This window comes from Melanostigma gelatinosum, assembly GCF_949748355.1.
Source record: "Melanostigma gelatinosum genome assembly, chromosome: 15".
NCBI lineage: Eukaryota > Metazoa > Chordata > Actinopteri > Perciformes > Zoarcidae > Melanostigma > Melanostigma gelatinosum.
Window position 1 is genome coordinate 8,344,996 of NC_136648.1, and position 23,024 is coordinate 8,368,019.

Below are 23,024 nucleotides of genomic sequence, written 5' to 3' on the forward strand. Positions count from 1 at the left end.
TAAATTAGACACCGTGGGAGTTTATCGGGTTTTTTAGCATTCAAACTATCTTTGATTTATGAGGCATGAAAACTGGTTGGCATGTCCTAAAATCTAAACAAGGATACTATATGTTGTGATTCTGAAACCTCAGTGTGACGTCCTACATAAAGTGTGTTTACAACAACACAGCGGACTACCTTGGTGAACACCTGTTGAATTCCCCCGTTTGCCTTCAGGGTGCTTTTACCAAGCGCCACACCCAACATCATTGTGCGCAGGACAATGGAGTGTGTGAGTGTGTGTGTGTGTGTCAGCGACAGCCTGTCTAAGTTGACATGATTCTACAATGAGCGCAGCGTAGCTCCACGCTATAGCCGCCGTGCTCTATGCTTTATTTACGGCCTCAGACGTGCATAATACGTGCCTGACACAATGTCCTCCTTACCAGCTCCGTCAGCTCGTGTTTCAGCTCCAGAGTCATTAAAGAGGGAGGTGGGGGAACACCTAAACCGCCATGGTGACGAGCAGACGGCCCCGTGGAGACGCGCACAATGGGGTGAATCATTACGCTGTATACACAGAGGAGACGCCAGCCGTCTCCCTCCAAGGACACGCTGGGGAGAATCCAGCAGTGGCTGCCACCATTCCTTTCTGTTTTATGTGTTCTAATATAACTTTGGTGGGAGACGGGGAGGTGGCGGGGAGGGGGACATAACATTGTACCTTGAATCTTTCTGATATGGATAAGGACTTCAGTGAGCATGCGCTCCAGGTCTACCTGCTGCATGGTCTACCTCTGCCCTCGCTTGGTGAGAGAGAGAGAGAGAGAGAGGTGGTGGCGTCTGCCGTTGTTTAAGAGCTTTCTTCAACACACAATAAAAGTCACTGTCAAATACCTGTCACGTTAGCAAAAGAGATGAAAGATAAAATGGTTCTTTGCTTAAAAAAAGAACAATGACGATAAGCCAACAAGGACAAAAACACAATCAACTCCACAGCATTTTACAGAACACTGACAGGCTGAAGTGTGCTGTAGTGCAGTGTGAGTAGTGTGTGAGTAGGCAGTTACACCGTAATCCGACAAGCATACATCCATCAGACCTGAGTGTCAGCGTTCTGACTTCCAAGAGTTCCTGCTAACATCTGTCCATAGCGGCCCCGTTTAAGTTGTGAGGGCTTTCCCACGCTGTTGCTGAGACGGAGGATCAGGCCGCATTAAACAGTTCTCGGCAAATGCCTCAAAATGAAAGGCTGTAAGCTCATGTATATGCCAAAAAACATGTAAGTTGAGGAAGCACTGGATCTTAGAAATCACAGGGATTTTTTAGGATAAGTGGAAGAAAAGGGGAAACTGGCCCTCGCTGAGCTTTTCCTGTATTAAGCTTCTTAAAAACGTAGAAGATAGTTAACCTTTGACTATAAGGGGAACATTCGAAGCTGTCCATTGTTAATCCAGATCTCACCGAGCATTCGATCGCAGGTTAATAGTTGCCCTAATACACTCGAAAGGGCAGAAGCATACATTTCTGGACTGAGCACAGTTCCTCCATCACTCTGCCACGACTGGCGGGTAATGATATCAAACTGCTGGGCTTGTCAGTTCTTTTCTTAGAGAGACAAAATCCAGACTCGACCCTTTTTTTTTCTGCCCGTGTCCCATTTTCCTGGCTGTCAAGGCACTTGTCACATGAGCACAATGGCCGGGACGAGGTGGAAAACACATACACTCTGTCTCCAATGACTGCGAGCTTTGAGCTGCACTTTTTCTCAGCTTTGATACATCACATTGAAAACTCCTATGTTGACACTCGAGGCTTTAACGCGTGCACTCACCTCGCTGGCATGTGTAGGAAGTGCTGCCACACCTGTCAGGCCCGGTGTGTTGGTTGCAAGGTGCCACAATTTCAGGGTGGAGGTTATCGACTCGTATTTACCACATTCTGTTTTTTTCCGCGCTAACAAGATGAATGCGCTGCTCTAATTACTGAGGCTGTCGTGTAAACACCTCAGCTGGGTTATAAAAACCAAAGCAGATAGATAAGCATAGCTGGATTACAAGTCAATCGTTCAATGTCGGGGTTATAATTACCAAATTAATGCATCAGAAAGATCAGAAAGTGATCCACATGCAAAACAGGTTGCTGTACACAACAGCAGCATGCCTGGTGGTGGTGGTGAAAAAAAAGTTGTTAGTAGAGCAAAAAGGCTTTCATGTTACAACTAATGAATGGAATAAGTTAATCAAAGCGAAAAACAGGCCACACAAGCAAAAACCTTATTTTGTGGGACTAATAAGTTGTTTGTTGTATGCTACCACACACACAGACATGATTATCAAACAAATCATAGGGTTATTAGGGAAATTAATGCAAACCATTTTAACTCCTAATGTTTAAAAGCGTCATACAAAGTGCTAGCTTAGTCTAGCCCTAGTTGTTCGTCATAAATTGTCACATTTAGCAATTATGCTGCAGCGTGTACACAAAGCAGGTGTATTCTCCCTTATGATCACAAGCATGCATAGCTGTGCTCGATTGACTTGAAATGTAAATGTGAGGGCAGGCTATGGTGAATATCCTCACAGATATCAGCTTTAGACAGGACAGAGGCTGCTGATTGCTCTGTGCAGGGGGATTAAACAGCTCCTCTCAGTAAATCTAATACCTGCAGCAGTATTTCTGAGGTCTGAGGTCGTTAGAGAGATAAAAAGGTACCCTGGGGGGGGGGGGGGGGGGGGTACTGCTACAGGTGTTTTAATTCTCACTCGATAGATATGAAGGTTTTGGGGAAGGGTAATCAGGAACACCTGTAAATGTACCGCAGACAACTTTCTCAAGGACAGCACAAGAAATTGGGTCGGATGACGAAACTCATATGGGTCATATTTCAGCACAAGAGCGTTTAAGAGACTGGATAAAATGGAAAGTGGTTTACTCAAATATATTTTGAAAACAGTGTTTTGCTGAGCAGCGTATCTGTTTGCTATGCTTCCTGAGCAGCTTTACGGTTTTCTCTTTCATCCTTCCAGGGGCCTCAGAGCTTGTAATAAATGCAGAGACAGCAGGGAGAGTCACGTAAATGGCACTTGTGTGGCTAACAATTAGTGTATTCCCAAGCCTGCCACAGGGCCCGGTGAGAATTACTCTGCGGTGTAGAGTGTCAGGGATCGATACACACGCGGCAGAGGGAAAACCATTAATTCTTATTAATAATAGATTAGCAGGTTATCATTTTCATGAGGCAACACTTAGTGAAAATTTGTCTGATGGCATCAGCACTGGTTGTATTAATGGAACACTTCCATTAAGGCCTTTTCGGGCCATTAGCAGGCAACTTGTTTGCAATTAATTCCATATAAAGCTGCCTCCCCTGCAAGTTATTTACCCCAACAAAGCAACTGCACTTCAGGCTGTTTGTTTAAACCAATAAACATCATGTTTGCTATCTGCACTTGTCTTTTACAGCTGAACACCAGGCACTGAGCATTGTGTTAACCCCCCCTCCCCCAAATGACACTTGTACACAGTACATGTTAGAATTTATGCTGACGGACCTTCAGACTGAATTATATGAAGCAGGGTTAGCCTCTCCTTGGTCCATGTATCTGAGGTTAACTTGATTTATTTTTATTATCTCAATTTAAAATGTTATCTCTAATCTGTCAAATTGAGTTCACATTAGAGATAGCAGAGCAGCTGATATTGTGCAATACCAGCTCCTCCACTATAGTTCCCCTCACTGTGAACTAGATAAACATATACTGTCTATCTATATAATATACAGAGTAAGGTGAGTGAGACATAGTATGAATGTTTTTAGCTCAGATAATTAGGCCTAAATCTTTAGCATCAACGTATAGAGATACAAAGGTTCAGTATTTTCACCTCGCACCGAGAACATCCTGGTTTCTGGGTGATTTCTTATTTCCCCGCATGTTTGAACAGGTTTTTGCTGGATAGTCTTTTGTTGCACTACCCACTCCCACTCATTGACAGTCAGTTCACACTGCATTCACTCGTCATAACAGAGAACCCCCCCCCCCCCCCCCCCCAAAAAAAGAATGATAGCGTAGTGGCGGAAGATTGATGGAGCTTTTAAAGCATAATCAGAACTTCAGTGAAATCGCAAGAGCAACACCATTCATCATCGCTGAGATACTGTACTCAAGGCAGCATATCTAAACCTATAGAGGAGAAAGGGAAAAAGAAAAACATCAAGCTTTCAATACCCTGGTGGACCATGAAGACGGGCTTTCTATCAGGCCTTCCAGCCTTCAGTGAATTATTCAAGACAGCGGAGAACAAGAACTCTAAGTGCAATTACCCATCAGTCCTCTCCTCCCAGTGTGAGCAGCATTAATGTAATGGCTTTCATCTTCTCAAGCCGATTATAAACGAAGGAGGCATCGCTCAAGTCTGCTCTCTCTCTCTCTTCTTATCCGTCAGTCAATAAATGACATTTGAAGACAAATTGGTGACCAATGCCTGGAGCGGACATTTAAAATGAGCTGTTTGAAAGACATGCGAGGATAAATGCTTCAGTGTGTACTGTTTGATGGTGATGGTGAGAACGTGAGGTTTTATATTACTTGGGGATAGAGGTGGAACGATACAGGATTAAATCGCAGCACAACAACACTCACGATAAGTTGATCGTGGTGAATTTCTATTCGTGGGATAAGCGTGAATATCGTCAAAGCTGTCTAAGAATACACTCACTCAGGAAAAATATGCTATTTTAATGAAAATGATGGTTATACAATGAGGGCAAAGAATACTTTATGTTTTACAGTTCCTCTTCTCAATGCCAACACCCGTAATGTATTGCTGGTTGGAGACTGACCATATCATTATCTGAGTGGATGGTCTGCCACACAATGGCGACAATGCAAATGTAAAATGCTAAATCTCTCTTTGTCTCCAATGTCCAGGATGTTAATGCAGTATGTGGCCCTAAGCTACAAGACGAGCCAGCGAACGTCTTGGCTGAACTGCACAGCTCGTCTGCATGAACCCTGAGGCTACATCACCACCCATGTTCCTTTCATTCACTTGATGAAACATTGTCATGAAACCAAGTGTTTTTCCCCCCATTCTGAAACTGTGAAGGACTGACTGACTGTAGCATTTGGAGGCATGCGTGGGTGGGTAACAAAATATGAAGAAGGAAAAGAAAAGCACATTTTGAATGCGGCTTGAATATGCAATAAAGCACATAGCATGACATCTTTGTAATGGAAATCCAAGCTACTCTGTAAAGTTGCTGTGGGAATACGAAAGGAGATTCGGGGGAAATGATTGGGGGGGGGGGGTTGTTAATGCAGCTGGGTGAAGTCCAATGGTCACCTTGGATCGGACCCTGAAATTAATAGACCATATTGGAGAAAATGTTAAGTGTGTTAGTTAAGTGATCCCTTTGGGGGGTTCGCCGCTGAGATGGATCCTAGCTTCTCCCATTTTGGGGTTGGCTCATCATCCATCACCACACACCCCCGTGCGACCCCACTAACCTCATTAATTTGCCTCCCCTAGATTAGCCCTCCCTCAGAGACCACAAAGAGCCCCTACCATTGTTCTCCACGGCTCACCCACACGGCCCTGAGGTCTCAAGTAATTCAACTCTCCACGAGGCAAAATTGAGGGAGAAATTTAATTATGTTACTGTGGGGACATAGAACAACGGAGAAATTCTGGCTTTGCTCCAGCAGGCTCTTTGTTGCTTCCCTTATGATTTGGCATCTTTGAAATGCTGGGGTGACCATTTACACATGGAGAAATAATGCTTTATGCTGCAACATGTCCGCTGGCTGATTGGGGTGACTTGCCTTGTACTTGTACTTGAGTTGTACTTCTTGGAGGATGCTCCAACAGTGAACAATACTTGTGCCTGTACATTACGATATTATGCCAGCCATCTTGAAATTCCCCAATCTCAAAAACAGCTGTATGGGCACAAATCAAATCCTCATCAACCCTTCAAAATCTCTGGTAATATTGGATGATTTGAAATCGAAGTAGCAAAACATTAAGTAAGAATGTAAGAGTTAACGATGGGGGATTTACGTGTCTTTTGTCAATACATTCATCGTTATGAACCAAGACTTTGAATGTCTTCCTCCATCTGTCCTGTTCTGGAGGGACACCGGCAGTTCTTGTCGTCCTGTGGCATTGCCCAATCCGGGACACAGCAGAGGGTTTGGGTGACTGCCTCTGGCTCTGCTATTGAGCTCCCTAATTAAACTATTAATCTCACATCATTAACCCCCGATGACCCTTTCCTCCGTCCATCCTGACATTGCTGCACTGGTTTATGAAAACAACTTTCCATCAAATCTCCCCAAACTCTAAATTGCGTTCTTTATCTTGCAGGTGTTTTTCCACACACACACACACACACACACACACTTCTTTCTCGGAGTGCATTTTCTGTTGTTCAGCTGTCCCTCCTCTTCATCCTCTCTACATGTGCCTGTCTGTATGATGTGTGTGGACCACAGCTGTGCACAAACTGCATTACTCTCCAAGTGACTCTCCAAGGTGGATATGGTTACTTTTAATTAAAAAAGAATCCATTTTCTATCCCTGTCAGTTTTTGAACTGGGTGACCATATGGACACTAAAAAATACAATCCAATTTCTAGCCACCCAGCCCCCCCCCCCTGTCCCGTCTGGCCACCCCTCTCCAAACCACTTTGGCACTTCAATCACATTAGTCCATTGTAGGAACTTTATAAATTGTCAAATCAATCAATTGCACTTGTCTTGTGGGTTGTTCTTTTAAGATATTGGTATTACCTGTATATCTACCATTGGAACTCCTTAGCAGTTTATCCATTGGTCAATAAAGAAACTCAAAAAATACTAACACACTACAATTAATCGATTGGTGGTACGTGGGGAGGACATAAATAAGACACTCAAAGGTTGAGGCATGCGGTTTGTCGTAAAAAGTCCCATTCAACTCATTAAGTTAATTATGGTCCCATTGTAATCCTCCTGCCACGGGGAGTGAAAGGAGCAGGCTTGGACATAAAGGCCCCGGTGGTCTTGCCGCGCCTCACACTAAAAGCCACCTGAGATTATAACGTGAGAGGCACGAGAAGAGACACATACATCAAAAGCGTATTAAAGCCAATGAAATAACTCACAATGGCAGCACTACAAAAAGATAACCATTACATTTATGTGCTGGGTATGTATGTCTTTGAGGCTGACCTTCGTGTAGCAGGAGGCCGTACAGAGAGCTGCTTGATCAGGCCGAGCTCCCCGGGGATCGATGAGACGTCTGCGATCAGTACTCAGAGTAATCGCCCCGTATTGCATGCCTGCTCAATGACGATGTAAGATGGACGACGTTACAGGGCTCCTACATTGATATGGCTGCTGGAGGATTTCTTGTACTTATTTGTGCTTCTAAATCATGATGAATTGTACTATTTTGAGTGTTAACAAACAAACATTAGAACAACAACTGTTGAAATGTAGCCACCCTAAACCAGCACACAATGCACTGTGAATGGAACAACATATACTTTCTTTATGCATTTTCAAGGAGGAGACAAGGACACCAGACAGAACCCATGTAATCAGAATCTTGCCAGGCACCCCGCCCATAATATCTGTCTGGTGTCTGCCCTGTAATGCAGGAAATCCAAACCAGAACTATCAAGTTCACATAATTAAGTTGCATCAAAATTACAGGCTGGATGAAATGCAGACAACCCTGCCATTAGCGGTAGGTGTTATTTTTTGCCCCCCGACGGTCTTACTTTAATTCTATGTCTGTTTGCTTTGCAGTCTGGGTAATAGCAGGTCTAGGCATTTCTCCATGTGTGCTTAGATTAGACTACAACCACAGGTTAACCTGGGACCAGAGCCAGGCTTCTCTGGAAGTCTACACGCTTGTTTTATCTTTCCTTTAAGCTGAAATTCCATCTTTTATCAAGTTCCTCATTTATCTCTGCGTGTTTGGGTGGATCGTCAATGAAAGCGCCTGTGCTCACTTGTCACGGGAGAGTATCTTTGTCTCTTAATTAAAATGCTTGGCTCAGGTTTTTTATCCGTAAATGATATGATTACCCGAATTTGACACCAGGGCAATCTTGGTCTCGTGGAGACAGAGAGCTAAAAAGGACTATGTACTTACAAAAGTAAAGATAGTGCAGAACATTGTCCAAATGAACCCATTGTTCACGAAACTGAACACAGTAGAATACAAGCTAGCTAGCTGTTTCTAGCTGTGTGCGATTCTTTAAATGCCTCTGTATTGTTTGGCTACTGAATATAAATATTCATCAAATATTGTAGAAAAATACAAAATATGTTCTCTTCAATATTAAATAGCTTGTCGCTCAATATAGATAAAAACAGCACAATAGCAGCACAGCTTAATAATCACCGACCCGTCCAAACTCTGGGCCGCACTGCACTTCTGACAGACTCTGCAAGCCACATGCCATTCACTATTTTTATTGATTTAGCTTTTTGTTAAACAAACAAAACATGTGACAGATTATGCAGTGTCTAATTAATATCGCGGAGTCTGCGATGCCCCTTTCCTTTATGATCTCTTAACAGCATATGCATGTGAATCCATTCTGTGCATTCCCTTGGTGGCAATTCAAAAGAAAGAAAAGAGGAGCACAGGTACACATAACATGACCATAAACAAGCAATAAAGAAATGACTGACACTGCAAATATTGCTTTGTCAAGGAGAGTGCCATGGCAATAATTCACTGTCCAAAAATAGTCTTACAGTTATTTTATGTATTTCCTCCGGACAATTAATTATCAGCAATTCCTACTTTATGCGAATTCTTAAGCAACTGCTGCTATTCCAAGTTTTTTTTTATTTTTTTTATCAGGATACAATGCCTCCATTGTATTCTGATAAAAAAAACAATAAAAACCTTGGAACCAGACGTATTGCAACATCTATCAAGTCTTACTTGATTTGGTCCGATCACATTACAGGCTGAGCAAAGACAGTCCTGCCAGACCGCAGGAAGAAAAAAAAAGACAGGAGGGCAAAACTTTTCTGCAAGGTCAGGTTCACACTGATACAGTGGGAAGATCTAGACGCACCGCAAGAGACAAAGATGACAACACAGGGCTGAGTGAGACGAGGCAAAGGGTAAAGAAAAAACAAATCCTACTGGACCCATGTATGAGAGCACAGGGCAGTTGGCGTGCTCGGTTTGGGGAATGGGAAGGGTTGGGATATAATTGAATTACAGTGACAGCACTATAGGGGGAGTCATGTGCTGAATTAGATCTGTCCCTGACCCCGTCTTCGGCGGGGCAGTGCTTCTTGGCCGCTCCCGAGACCCGAAGGCAGAGCAACAGTCACGCATCTTTCTGAGCGCCTTCTTCCAGCCAAAAGCGTCATTCAGGTCGACAGACAGACGCAGAGGCTGATGGAGCATCACTCTGTGCAATGTACGCTTATTTTTAGCCCTCTATGCATTGGGACATGCATTAGACGCGCTGCTATTTATGTTTGTTGGAATCCACCAAATACACAGAATGTAAATTAAATCTGTATTCTATTTGAAATGCACTGCACAGCATAAAATCGTGTTCTCTGTGAATGTGCAACAATGTAGTGGGTTATAATATCAACTAAACATTATACTGTGAGTCTCTTTAAACAAGGTAAACGTCTACAAAAGGGGCTGCATTCATTCGACTGATCGCTAGGTAATCTAATACACCTGAAAGTAGTCTAAAAGACAGTGCTTTTTACCCTCCCATTGTGCTTGATTGTTGACCATGTGTGTCGCAAACGAGGGCCTTAAAATCCTCTTACTGTAAAAATACTTGTAAAGCTTAAAACATAATCAGATTGTGCAGGAAGCAAGGCAGGCCTTCACAGGTGAGTGGGGTTACTTACTGTCTGCCTGCGAGGAGAACACCATGCAGATGAGTAGAAGCAGGAACGGCAACGCCTCTCTGGGCAGGCGGGGCCCTGCCAGGTGACTGTGAGGCCCCATGTTCCAAGATGGCACTGCTCCCTCCTCAGTCCCAGCTAGACACGTCCCACTCTGACAGGATCAAAGACTAACACCTGGGAGACAACAGGAGCACAGAAACATTAGTATTCAAACCCCACGATATATATTTGCATATATTTGAAGGAGCATAATAACACAGTAATGCAGGGATATCAAACGCAAGTCACAGAGCAGAAGCAGAGGAGTTGGAAATGTTTGCGTGTTTGTAAGTAAAAAAAACCCCTCACCCTGGGCTTGTAAGACAACAACAAGATCTTTGGTCGCGATCAACAAGGCGCCCAATACTGAGAACAAAATCCTGCTCGGGGCAGATGAAAATACAAGCGGAGCAAACGTAACACGCAAACTACATCAGCAGAAGAGTTAGGGAACAAAATGCAGTGCGGTGCAACAGAGAGAAATCATGGGAGGAAATAGCAGGAACCAAATGGGAGGACAGAGCTCAGCATTAAGCTCCTCAGCCATCCTCTCACACAATGGGGATCAGCTGAAGACCCAGAGGACCTCCTGAACAGGACTCCCTAAGGGCCGCCGCCCACTTAATGTTCCCCATCAAGAAATTGAAAACGGTGTCTTCCAGATGGGTTCAAATCACACTTAGTGCCATGATCTCATAACATGACAACATATATGTACATTTACATACAACACAACCCAAGGGGGGGGCATGGTTGGTCAACAAAGCAGCAGCAGGTGCACCACAAATGAACCATAATTAACAGAGCAATAAAACAGAAAGCATTGCGCCATTGCCTTAAGTAGTGGGTGGTGACACACAAACAGAGGCTGCCCCTCAGATTAAACCGCAACGGCATTGATTGTTATTATTTGTAGGATTAGATTTAGTATAGGAAATTACTTAGCCAGCTGATAGGATTTGGATGTATGACCTTAAGTTTGTTATAGCCCGCAGTTTCGATGTCTAATGCTGTTATAAACATAGTGACTGTGTATCCCCATAAATTGAGCGAATTAAATTGCTTATCCTTACACTCTTGCCCATGGCCATCTTCGATGAGTAATCATAACGCTCTTATGAAGACCACAGTATGGTAGAGGATAGATATCTCTCTCTTGATGGAAATAAAGCAGCATCTCTTCAGAAAAAATGTACAAAGAGTTTTTAAAGTTTCAAAGTAAGCCTACTTTTGTCTTCAAGGGCTCCTTGACAATGATTCTGTCCAAAGCTTTGACAAGAGGCCTATTGGAACTGAATTGAAAACTTCCTCGGCTCGTCTGCTCCGTCTCACTGTCGGGTTTATAGTGGCGACCGAACAATACTGATTGCTGATATTTGTGAAGAGAGAAAGAGAGGCGCTCGCAATGTGGAATATCTGGATATCTGACTGGCCGGGTGGCCAGTCAGCTTTCGTTCTATTCAGTTCAGCTAAATAAGTCAGAGTGTCAGGTACACAATGCCTCCAGTATCTTGAGGTAAGAAAAACGTTCCATTCTTAAGCCTGTGGAGGTGTTGAGTAGCCCATTACTCATGTGGCTACTTCAATGGGTGTGGAAGCACAGAGGAAAGAAACGTAGACGTCGGGCAACCCTTCGACCACCCTCTTTGTGAAACAGAACCACGGAAAACACAGGCAGAGATCTGAGGAAAGCTAAATTTCAATAGGTTCCTTTTTTCTTCTTGGCCGAGTAAAGCGATGTGATGGAATGGTATGCGTGAGTCACGGTGTAGGGGCCTCACCTGAGCCCGGCTGCAGACAGGTATCATCGACAGCCAGCTCTTCATCAGATTGTCACTCATAGGAATGTGCCTCTGGGCATTCATGTCTACTTAACTGATGCAATACACCTTGCATCGAAGGAATTTCCAAACACTGTGTGCAGCCGAGATCATCTATCACCAGTGGAAGTTAAAGCTGCGATTGTATCGAGCTGTATTATACATCTCCCTGCATGTGGACTTTTGAGAAATACCCACAAAGTAATGACGAATAAATTGAACACCTTCTGAGATTCCCTTGCGTCCTCACCTTCACTGCTAATGAGAAAGCAGCTCGTTGCTGCTGTGTTAAGCTGTGACAGTCTGGAGAAGACAGCGAAAACACAAATACAACTGCTCAGGGTGCCACAGAGTTGGATCCCACCCCCACTCTGCAACCAGGATTACAGACATTTAGGCCTCATTTCTATTTCAACCTAATACCCCAAGTTAGCTTTTGCAAAACGGGTGTAACTCACATCAAGTTTGTTGGCTGACAAATTTGTTTTGACACACTTTTTTTTGTACGCAACGTTGGTTCATGACGGCGGGTAGAGAGAGGGAGCGAGCCTGATGGAGTTGGCCACTCTCCGTGCTCCCAACCCTTGGCGGTGGAGGGATATCTTTTACAGCAGATGCCAGAGAGAGGCAGATGCTTTTCATCTTCAATGAGACAAATTCCTCGAGCGAGGTTTATTCTTTATTTATATATAGCTGCTTATTTATCCCGTCGCAGCTCGGTGCCTCCCAGCTGCACACAAATACTACGGGGGAGACACTCGCCACAATGTGCATTTGTGCTACTGCGAGAGGGACAGGGCACCAACGTGGAAACGGTGCAGTGTGATCCAAAATCTGAGGCAAGTGTCTCAGTAACACAGGAAACATTGTTCGCAACTACGTGGGAGCACGAGAGAAAAAAGACAAACGTAGGGGCGGATGGCTGGCCTTGTGAGATTGTATGTGAATCCTTCTGTCTCGTCAGTGACTTCATTCTGAAGCCTGGTTAGTGCACGAGTAAGAGAGGAAAGCGTGCGTGACGGAGGAATAGTTAGCGCTGCGTAATTGTGGCTAAAATGATCATCCAGATTATTCCGCCAGAAATTGACAACCTAATTAATTAATAATCACAATAATTAGTCTGAATGAATTCAGGAGCTTAATTGGTTTACAGCTAGAGTAGGTTTTGTGCATTGTGCATTGTGCACTGAAACTGCAGTGCATGAACTAAATGAATGTTTTATAAACCAGTATGCCAAGATGGACTGAAGTTCCACATCTTTCTTAGATTGCAAATGTATTCATTACTCAATTGTGTCTGGCAGTGCCTCCTTGTTGAAGCAAAATAGAGATTTCTGGCACAAAGGTGCACTGAGGAGAAACCTCCAGAAACACTCTTTTTGTTGCATTCTTGTTATTTGATGGGGTTTGATTTTGTCCTAACCAATCAGTTAGCACAATTTGCCGGGTTTATGGGGAACAGACATTTGGTTTACTTAGATGAAGAAAATTATAGACAAGACAAATTTGTTAGTTCCCTCCAGCTCATTATCACTAAGTTATTTAATAAATCCAAGCTTAAAAGCTTGCTCGGCTCATGATTAGCTAATGTTTAGGAACAGCTGTTCTGAAACACTTAACAAAATGTAAGATGTAGGAGGTGATTCGGGGTAAACACAAGTCATGGCGTAGCATTGGGTTTTGAGCCAGTTTGTCAAGATGTTAAGATCATGGATCCTATATCTAGAGAAAGAGTGGCTCCACTGTATCTAAGCACACAGAAACCATGAAAGAGAACAGAAGGTTATTAAATTAACACCGCAGTTGAAATGACTCTGAGCCACTCGTCATTTAGGAAGAGGACTTTGGAGTTCTCAGTAATGCAGTGCCTATACATATATATACGCATATATATAATAAAGGCAGATCACTAAGGTGAAGTAATTAACAAGAGAACAATGGGTTGTGAACATCCTAAACTGTAAAATTGCGGAGGACAAAGGCACTTTTTGAGTGAAGGGAATAAACAGCTATCCTGTTTGCTTGCTTGCCACCCACATCAGGTGCCTGTCACTCAAGCCATTAACCCCAGTGTGTGTGTGGCAAGGGAGTGGCCACCCATACAGCGCTGGTTGTCTTACAAGCAGACAATGGCGAGATGAAACGAGGCCCAGCTGCGCAGAGAGCGTGCAGAAGCTGAGTAAACACTCCCATTAAACTAACTGCAGGTAGCATCTCTGCACTCCGTCGTTTCAATCCCCCCTACTCATGTTCCCTCTTTCTCTCTGTTCGGGGGGGGGGGGGGGGGGCTGAGATATATGGCTGGCAGTATGGGGAGCTAATCATGGCCGCCTCTGGAGGTGATAAACCCAGACCAGAGGGGTTTGTGTTGGCCCAGCCTGCAACGGCTCCATAAACACAGTTACAAGGTGAATTTCGACAGCAGTGTTTTGGCCCCTGATTAGTTTTCCATGCCCTAGAAAGCTCACCCGCACAAGTCTGTGCTCTTTTTTTTTACCTCAGCCCTGAACACCCACCACAAGACCCCAGGAGAATTACTGCAAGCCGACGAGCCCCGTAATGTAAAATGAAAGTGCAAAGTTACAAAATGAGGTTTTCCCTCCGACTCTGAAAGCCTTGCTGTACACACAGACTTGATGGTGCATGTCGTTTTTTTTACAAGGCTGCAACGAGGCCCCCGCATTGAGATTCAAGAGTAATGTCCTGTGACCTATCAAGTTTTACAGCACTTTTGTTTACAAGCTGATTCCACAGAGTTAATTGTTAACGCCTTACTGCCGAGAAGACGACTGAGAGACTGAAAAGGCAGCTATAACAGATAAATACACTTCCTTAAGTTGAGCAATGGAAAGTAAGCATCACGCTGATTATGCTGACCTACAATGAAAGCACTCGTGTAATAAATCACACGGTTAAGCGTCCGCTTGTGTGGATGACTCAAAGAACTCCATCAGGTAGTTCATTACAGTCAATTCAATAATTACGACTAATAATACCACATCCATGTGAAATGTAGACATTTACAACACATGACACCGAGTCTCCATGACGCATCGTGATGTAATCCGTGACGCACGAGTGTTGGAGGCACCCGATGCCCTAGAACCTGCTTCTCAACAGAATGCAAAGACCACAGCACATTCACCCATTTGATACAGTGTCGATTGGCATTTAGTCTGGTTGAGTGAACATTTAACAAAACTCAAGCACCTCCATAAATTGCCACTGAAGTGGGGATTTACAATCACCTCTAGGGGGGGGGGGCTACCAATCTTTTTCAGCTGCAAATCAATCTTGGAATGAAAGGTGATATGTATTACACTGATATGTATTACACAGAGTAGAAGAGACATACCAGAGTGCCACTTCCATTTGAATTTATTGGAGAGTGATTATTGGCGTTGTCGAGCGCCAGAGCAAGGAGAAAATGGCTCGCACTACAAAGTGCCGGGCAAAGGGCCTGCAATAAATCAGAAAAAGACTGCTCACTGCAAAACACACATTCATCAAATAACAGGAATGCTCTGCATACCTGGTGCAACAGAGTGGATGAAGCAGCTTTCTGTAAAGTAGCAGCGACATTAGGAGCATCGTTTCTTAAACCAGGCTTCTATTCTTAGGCCTTCTGTATTGTTGACATCCATAAAGTCTGGATCTCAATTTTGGACATTTGTATTTGATATCATTGGAGAATCATGGAGAATGATAAAATAACGAAGCTTTTGTATTCAATTCAGGGTCTCTGAAAATGTTCACAGCCAACAGCCTTGCCCCAAGTTCAAAGACTGAAAAAAAGTTTAAATATCTTTGTGTTTACAATGTCGAGAGTTCTACAACTGAATTATTGCATAATTAAGAATGATTCTGTGCTATGGCCAAACATTAAACTGGCAATAGAAACTGAGACACATTCTGATGTGCGTATATATCAAAAGGAAATTCACAATGTGAACCAAGAAAGATGGGAAAGACGTCACCACTTGATGGTTTGCCTTGCAGACAGATGGTGCCATAAAATTACTAGGCAGGCAGCACAGAAGGCATGGAGCCAACACCCCCCCCCCCCCACACCACCACTCCCACCACCCCCACCACTCCCTCTTAACACCACGACTTCAACTCCCCCACCCCCACCACCCCCTGGTCAGAAAGCCTCGTCTCCGCCAGTAAAAGACAAACAGAGTGAAGGCTTGTGAGCAGCAAAGATGAGCAAATGCAGAGCTCCGTAGATCAATAGATGACCAAACGGCTCAGCTCCAACCAGGGATACATCATGGTGGGATCCTTTAGCAAGCGGAAAGAGCAGGCATATCAGAAAGATTAAGCATTGCAGAACTACAGTTGGACTCGGGTGGACAGGGAACACAAAACAAACTGAAAACACACGGTGCTTCTCACCAGTATCGCCCAACAAACCGCCACTTTCTCTTTGTGTACATTCATCTTCAACAGGTGGCTCTTAGGTCGGGGTATTGGGCCCATCTCGTATGAGAGGGTAGGACGGGGGCTTTTGAGGGCTTCATACTATTCAGCAGGTGTCTACACTGTTCTAAATCAATTACCTCCAGTGAGTCAGTGCTTAGGGTGGGGGGGTATTGTAAATCAGCTTGGTGTCAGGCCAGATTAGCGACTGTAACGGGCTCGGAGCGGAGCTCTTTTGGCCAACGGGGACCGTCCAGAGGTCTACATGAGAACCAAGCCGTGGCCTCAGTGCTCAGTGACAGAGCAGCAACAATACTTTGTACTACGGTGGGGCTATAGGAGGACATATGCTGTGGGACCGCTGTACCCTTTCCATCCCTTTGATACAGTATGCCTGGTATTTGGAGAACATGACGCAAATCAATGGGTAGAACAGCTTTAAAGCAGTATTGGATCAATGGTTCCTTGTGGTCGTTTTATCTCGGAGTTTAGCCGTATTGCACGTCCCAACGTTGTACACACGTTTACATTTTCACAGCGATTAAGATTTGACGACTCATACCAGGAAAATTCTAATTACACACTGCATTGGCTAGGAGTAAAAATAAAAGTGTCCATTCAGTGGCTCATGGGTCCTGGGTGGATGGTCTGTGCTCTTGAGCAGCCCATTATCTCTTTGCATCCTTTTAATCAAATCTAATTCGGAGGAACTGTTATGTCAGCAATGATATCCAGTAAGCACGGAGGTGAGGACACACCACCGTAGCCTACATTCACTTCAACGCAGACTGTCTTTTCATACTATACTGGATGGTTTTGGGCTTGTTGAAACTGCATATTGACACAATGGTTTTTATTATTCCACCCTAAAACAGAGCATGTAAAAGACACAGGGAAAACAAGCCTCTGTGGTCCAAGGTACATAGTAACAAACCCATTGTTTACACAGGGAGGGGTTAGACTAACTCGGGGAAGGCTGGGGAAAGCACTTCCTATATAACTAAGCTTTTTCTTTTTTTGCGGGGAAAAGACACATTGGACCCGATGGTGTCAGTGGCAAAGCACAAGGTTCTATTTACAAAGGAATGAAAAGAAGAAATGAGAAATGTGTTTGGAGGAAGCTAAAGCCAGACGTAACATGCTATTCTGAGAAACAAACAACAACAATGTGTTACACAAAGGAAAAACCAAGACTCCTGGTCTGCCTGAAACTGTTCAGCCCCAACAGATTTAACACGGGTTAGTGGCCATTGCAAATGAGGAAAAAAAGAGAGGATCCCCAAGTCCTAATCCTACTTCTTTCCTGCTTTTCATTCCAGACAGCTATCGTCTCAGCTCCTGTCTAACGCGTAAAAAGAGGCACATTCTAATAAGCCATTCTGTCTTTCTGTCCAACTGTGTTTCCTCCCCGCGCTCTCTCTCTCTCTCTCTCTATTTCTCTCTCTCTCTCTCTGGCCATGTCTCCCTCTCTGTCTGAGTCACGAGCCAGTCTGTTGGAGCAGATGGAACCATATATCCCCATCGCTCTCCGGAGGCACGGGGATTTAAAATGTAAAAGAGACGAGTGCGGAATATGCAGGGCCGAGTCGATAAAGTCCGAGAGAAGTAGGGACTTTCAGCGTCTCCCTTTGTTCACCAGAGGCTACATCTTCTGTAGTTTATTGCTCTACAGGACAAAACTCTAAACTCACCACGAACCTGGCATGTCTGTCCCTACCGAGTGTTTAATCCAACATTCTGTCCTACATGATGTGAGCAGCGAAGGAAATAATCAACTGGCAACGAAGGCAGACGCCCAAAAGTCTTCTTGTTTCGATAGAAAATTAATCTAAACCTAATTTACCAAAAAACTAAACAAACAGATGACAACAAAACAGGTTGTTTTATTTACTAGAGCTGAAAACATTATTTTATTAATAAATTTGTATACAGAACACACATCTGCAAATATTTAGATAATCAACTATGATTTCAGTAAATTATAAAGACAGTGTGTCATACAGTCTGTTTCCAGCTTCCAACTTGATTTTATTTTTTATTTAAAAAACATTACTTGAATACATATTTTTTTTTTTGATCAAACAGAACAAGAACATTTTGCTTTAGAAATCGTTTATGCTCATTTTTCAAATACAAAAAACGGAATCATCAATAATAAACATGAATAATTAGTTGCAGCTCCAACAAAAAACAAGTCAAGATCAGAATTTAATAAACCAACTGATGGCTGATGATCAGCCAGAAACAAACAGGAAGGAATCTTCTCCTGAGGCTTTGGCTTTTAGTTCCATCGGAAGAAAATGTGGTGTCAGACATGGCTTCCCTCTCAGGTAATGAGAAAGTATCCGGACCCTGTATCTGTCATCCGGGAGAAGATTCTGCTTCTTCCTCCATCTCTGGGTGGCAGGTTGACAGACAGGAAGAGTGAAGAACAACAGGCAGAAGAGGGCGGAAGCAGTACAATCGATCGCCAGCTGACTAGCGAGGTCCATTACACTGACAGGCCAGAGCCACAACACGAGGACTTGCAGTCCACCAACGCCCTCATTACTACCTATGAATCTCTCACTGGGACCAATCTCTCTCTCTCTCTCTCTCTCTCTCTCTCTCTCTTGCACTCTCAATCCCTTCTACAGTACATCTCCTGGAGCGCAGCATAGGCCTGAATTTCACTCTGTCAATCTGATGAAAACGTTTTCAAAAGACGTAAAAGCCACACTTAAGCCTCTGCACTTAGCTCGGTGGGCCAGGCAAGCAGTGGATACAGAACAAAGATGACACGGGGTAATACACTGTTCTTCAGAGCAATGTTCTCGAGACAAATGCAGCCTAAATGTACATTTAAGCCTGTGCAATCTGGAAGAAATTTCAACTGTCTCCGAGGGTAAACCTCTGCCATATTAAACATTTCTCTCACTATCGCCCTGTCTTTCAGCTACGCTATCTGCTCTCCTCGTCCTCTTTCCCTCCGACATACCCTCTAGTTATTCTGAAATCCTTAGTCCTGGCAAGACTTATTCATACGCTCTCTCTCCTACAACCAACCCTCTTCCTCACAGTATAGCTGCAGATAGGGTTTACCTGCAGCTGAGGCAGCCTCCAGACTATCAATTACCACCAGTGTAGAGTCACTGTTCTGCAGCTTGGCTAACAAGGCATGCACACACACACACACACACACACACGCACGCACGCTCACACATAGATCTCTTGGACACATCCAGTTAGAGAAATTCCAAATTGACTGGCAGTCACAGGATTTTTCTGACTACCGGTAATCAAACATTTTGGTGAAAATGCACTTCATAAAAAATTCTAGACAAAAGATGAATACAATCCAGCCAACTGGTATTTAAATCAAGTGTTCTATGAAAGAATAGAAGAAATGTTATGTGAAGATGCCAGAGATGCTATCTTCAGAGAATTAACTGATGCCTTTTATGAAAAGATAATCAGTACAACTTAAGAATTAGGTCACTTCAAGAATCATCACATGTTGCAAAAAGGACTTTAGATCCATAAATAACAGTAGAGCTAGTGCTATGACTAAATAATATATTAGGGCTGTGTATTGGCAGGAATTTGGCAACAAGACTGCTATCATGATACAGGGGCTAAGATTACATACATTGAAATATAATGGGTGGGTTTTAATCAAATTTTTAGGAGAACGGTTGAAGTATAAAGACCACACCACCATAAAATCTGAGTAAATATATTTAACTTTTTTATGCAATCAGAGCAGTGGGGTCTGTGTTTGCATTTACCACAGTTTCTGTACCATCATAGCACTACTTCTGCAATCTGAGCTGCCGTCTGCCACATATATTTGCATGTAAAAATAAAACTGTTCATTTAAATAGAAACAGTGTTGTTGAGAATCGATACAGTATCACAAAACATAATGTGGTGATACTTTCAATATTTTCTGACACTTGTATGATATATATTATAAATACTACTATTGTACTACGCACAGTGCTTGCATTTGCAAATTATTAGAAAGTAAAACAAAAAAAAGCACACGACTTGGAGCCCTCAGTGCAATCCATTAGTGTAGTTGTGATGTTTGACTGGTCTGCGAAGTGCTGAAAACAGAAATCTCACTAAATTCCTCCTGACATATCATCTCACTCTCAGACAACGATTGGAGTGAACACCGGGCCATTACACGTATATACAAATACTTGCAGCGACAGGACCTGTCACTCACCCCACCAGATCCACCCTGACACCTAAAGTGCCTCTGTCAGGTCAGCGAATGAAAAGCCGTCACAGCCAATGTTGCCGTCATCAGGCTGAAGTCCTTCCATGGACTGGTTAAAGACTCTCTTGCCAGGTCCTGTTTAACTTTCTCGAGCATGTTTGGGCTCAGGGCGTCAGTTGTGATTGCCGGGCTTAGCGCTTTGTTGACGCACGGAGGCAAACAGAAATCGTGCGGGGGGGCAGAGGCTAACGTGTCCTAATGTAACTCTTATGAGGATCACAGCCTGCCATCCAGCTACGTGTGGTCACGTAGGCAGTCCGCACAGCCCTACAGTGTAAGCCTGTGAAGAAAGATCTAAGGAACTGAATTCCTTTTAAATCAGCCATCGGTGTCTAGCCGGGGCAGCAGCACGGCGATCATTAGGAGAACATAATCGGGTGAAAAGGGTAATGAATGTGCATTAACAATGGACTGTATGGTAACTCTATGTAAAGCACAACACATTTGCATATCACCATCAAACCAATAACACCATTATCCTCGTAAGATACTGGCCAAGGGGGATTTGTCTTTCTTCATGCATTGACCAACATGTGCAAAAATGCATTATTGAACTCGTACATTAAAATTAGATTGCCTTACCAGTGATCTGAAAGGCATTTCCACAGTGTAACTGTTCATCTTAGGGTGAGTTTCCAGCCACAAAATGCAAAAGGGGCTTTCCTATGAAACTTTAATGGGAACTGGTTTTCCCTCGACTTCCCCTTTCCTCAACCAGTTCTCTTGTCTGCGCGTCAGCCTCGCCAGCCAAGTCGCCCATGTTTACAAATGTAGAAGCAACCCCTTTATCAGGGAAGAGATTTGTAGGGAAGAGGCAGGGGATTAGCCATCAAATTACCAGGCAGACAGCGTCCCTGCTCCAGGGTTGTGAAGCGGTAATCTCTGAGGCTGAAGGGGGGCGGGGGGATCCAGATAAAAGTTTGGGATAAGTGCTGTGGAACTCCTAACTCCAAACTGTGCATCAGTAAAATATGAAAGTGTATTTCAGTAGTGAGCTATTTCTCCAAAGCAAGTCCCCGCTTTTGTTTTCTTGTGCTAACCACTTTTACAGGACCAGATCACAGAATATAGTCTTATATAGTTTCTTTCTTCCATGGTGTCGGGCTATGAGGTGTCATAGCCCGACAGCCCCCACAATGCAAGACTCTAGATAGGTGAAAGCTCTCGAAGAGGAACGCTTTAGCTAGGCAGGGCTTGTGGAATTAGATTGCAGTGGCCTTGCCCGAGGTTCTTGCATTGTCACCCCCGCTGCCCTCCCTTAAACAAGCAGTGCTCTCCTCAAAGAATACCCCCTGGACACAGGAATGTTTCATCAACGCCTCAGCCCCAACAGGCGCTGCACAAGGCAGGCTATAAATAAGTCAGGGGTTATAATGAAACCAAATGAATCTCCATCCATCTTCCCAAAACAAGCCAGGGAAGAAGAGGCATTTGCCTTTTGTTTGAGGATGAGCCACGAGATGAACAGAAGCTCAAACTGATGCTGAATACGTCCCACTGTAAAACATGCAACACACGTTCCACGGGCTCAGTTGCTAGTAGGACAAGTAGCCGAGACTGAAAAAAAGACGTATTATTCCATTATATGATGAACTTATTGATAGCGAGAGGCCAGTCCTACTTGCGGCTTGTTGGAGATCAGCAGCAGATTGTTGAAAGAGAAGTTATAACTTCGGGGTGAAGTGACAGGAGGGCTGATAAAGTAATCAAGGAGAATGTTGAGTCTAAGCCAGGCATTTGTAGAAATTGGGAGGCTGAGCAAACAAGAGCGGTGGTGGAGGCAGAGGGATAAATCAGCCACATGACTACCGGTATAGTCCCAGAACCAAGCACCAAATAAATCAAACCTACATTCAATTTTATTAGCTTGACTGCAGTTTAGCATCGTTATCCCCTCATGCTCAGGCGCAAGGGAAAGCTGCGACCTTTAATTCCCTTTAACGGAAGTCCAAAAGCAAACAATCCGATCTTGTCTCTTTGTAAAATACACAACAACTAATACGATATTTGCAACATATCATGAAGTAATTCCATGATATAACATCATGATATCATGGCCACTGTGTGTCTCCCACCTGCATTACAACTTAACATACAGAAGCACAAGCTTTGGGCTTGTCATACATAGAAAGTGCAGGAACTGCAGCTGACCCTGGAAATGGAGGCTGTTTCAATCAACTTGGATTCATAATGCGATGATGTGGAACTGAAATGAGTTTTGTGCAAGGAGGGAAATGTCCTCTACGACGAAGCGAATTTGTGTTCCCACTGAGGATCCCACGGCTGTAATGTATAGAGCCGAGTCTGAAATGAAAGGGTTAAGGCTATGAGCACAAAACAGACCTCTGACGGCTCGCTATAACTAGCCATTTAATACGTAGACGGACACGTTTACAATGCTGAATGGAATGCATCGTGTAAAGAGGAGTACAGTAAGAAAAGAGCCGAATCGTCTCAGCTGAGCATTATGATCCACTTTAATCTACTTTAAAGAGACAATGAGCTAAAGCTACGCTGCCACAGATGCACTGGGTTTTTACGGGACGGTTTCTATTCGTCACTAATTGGCAACGAAAAGAACATCACCTTCTCTAAAATAGA

At 43.8% G+C, this 23,024-nt stretch overlaps 1 protein-coding gene across 5 annotated transcripts in view; it reads right to left on the reverse strand.

The window, feature by feature from the left end:
* The window catches only part of LOC306789073 (receptor-type tyrosine-protein phosphatase F), a 151,931-nt gene that overhangs the window by 91,230 nt on the left and 37,677 nt on the right, over positions 1–23,024 (reverse strand). For all 5 annotated transcript variants that reach the window (XM_079284847.1, XM_079284850.1, XM_079284848.1 and 2 more), the window contains exon 2: positions 9,876–10,049. In XM_079284847.1, the coding sequence (XP_079140973.1) occupies positions 9,876–9,975 (100 nt within the window). In that variant the 5' untranslated portion in view covers positions 9,976–10,049. The remainder of the gene's footprint in view (positions 1–9,875; positions 10,050–23,024) is intronic.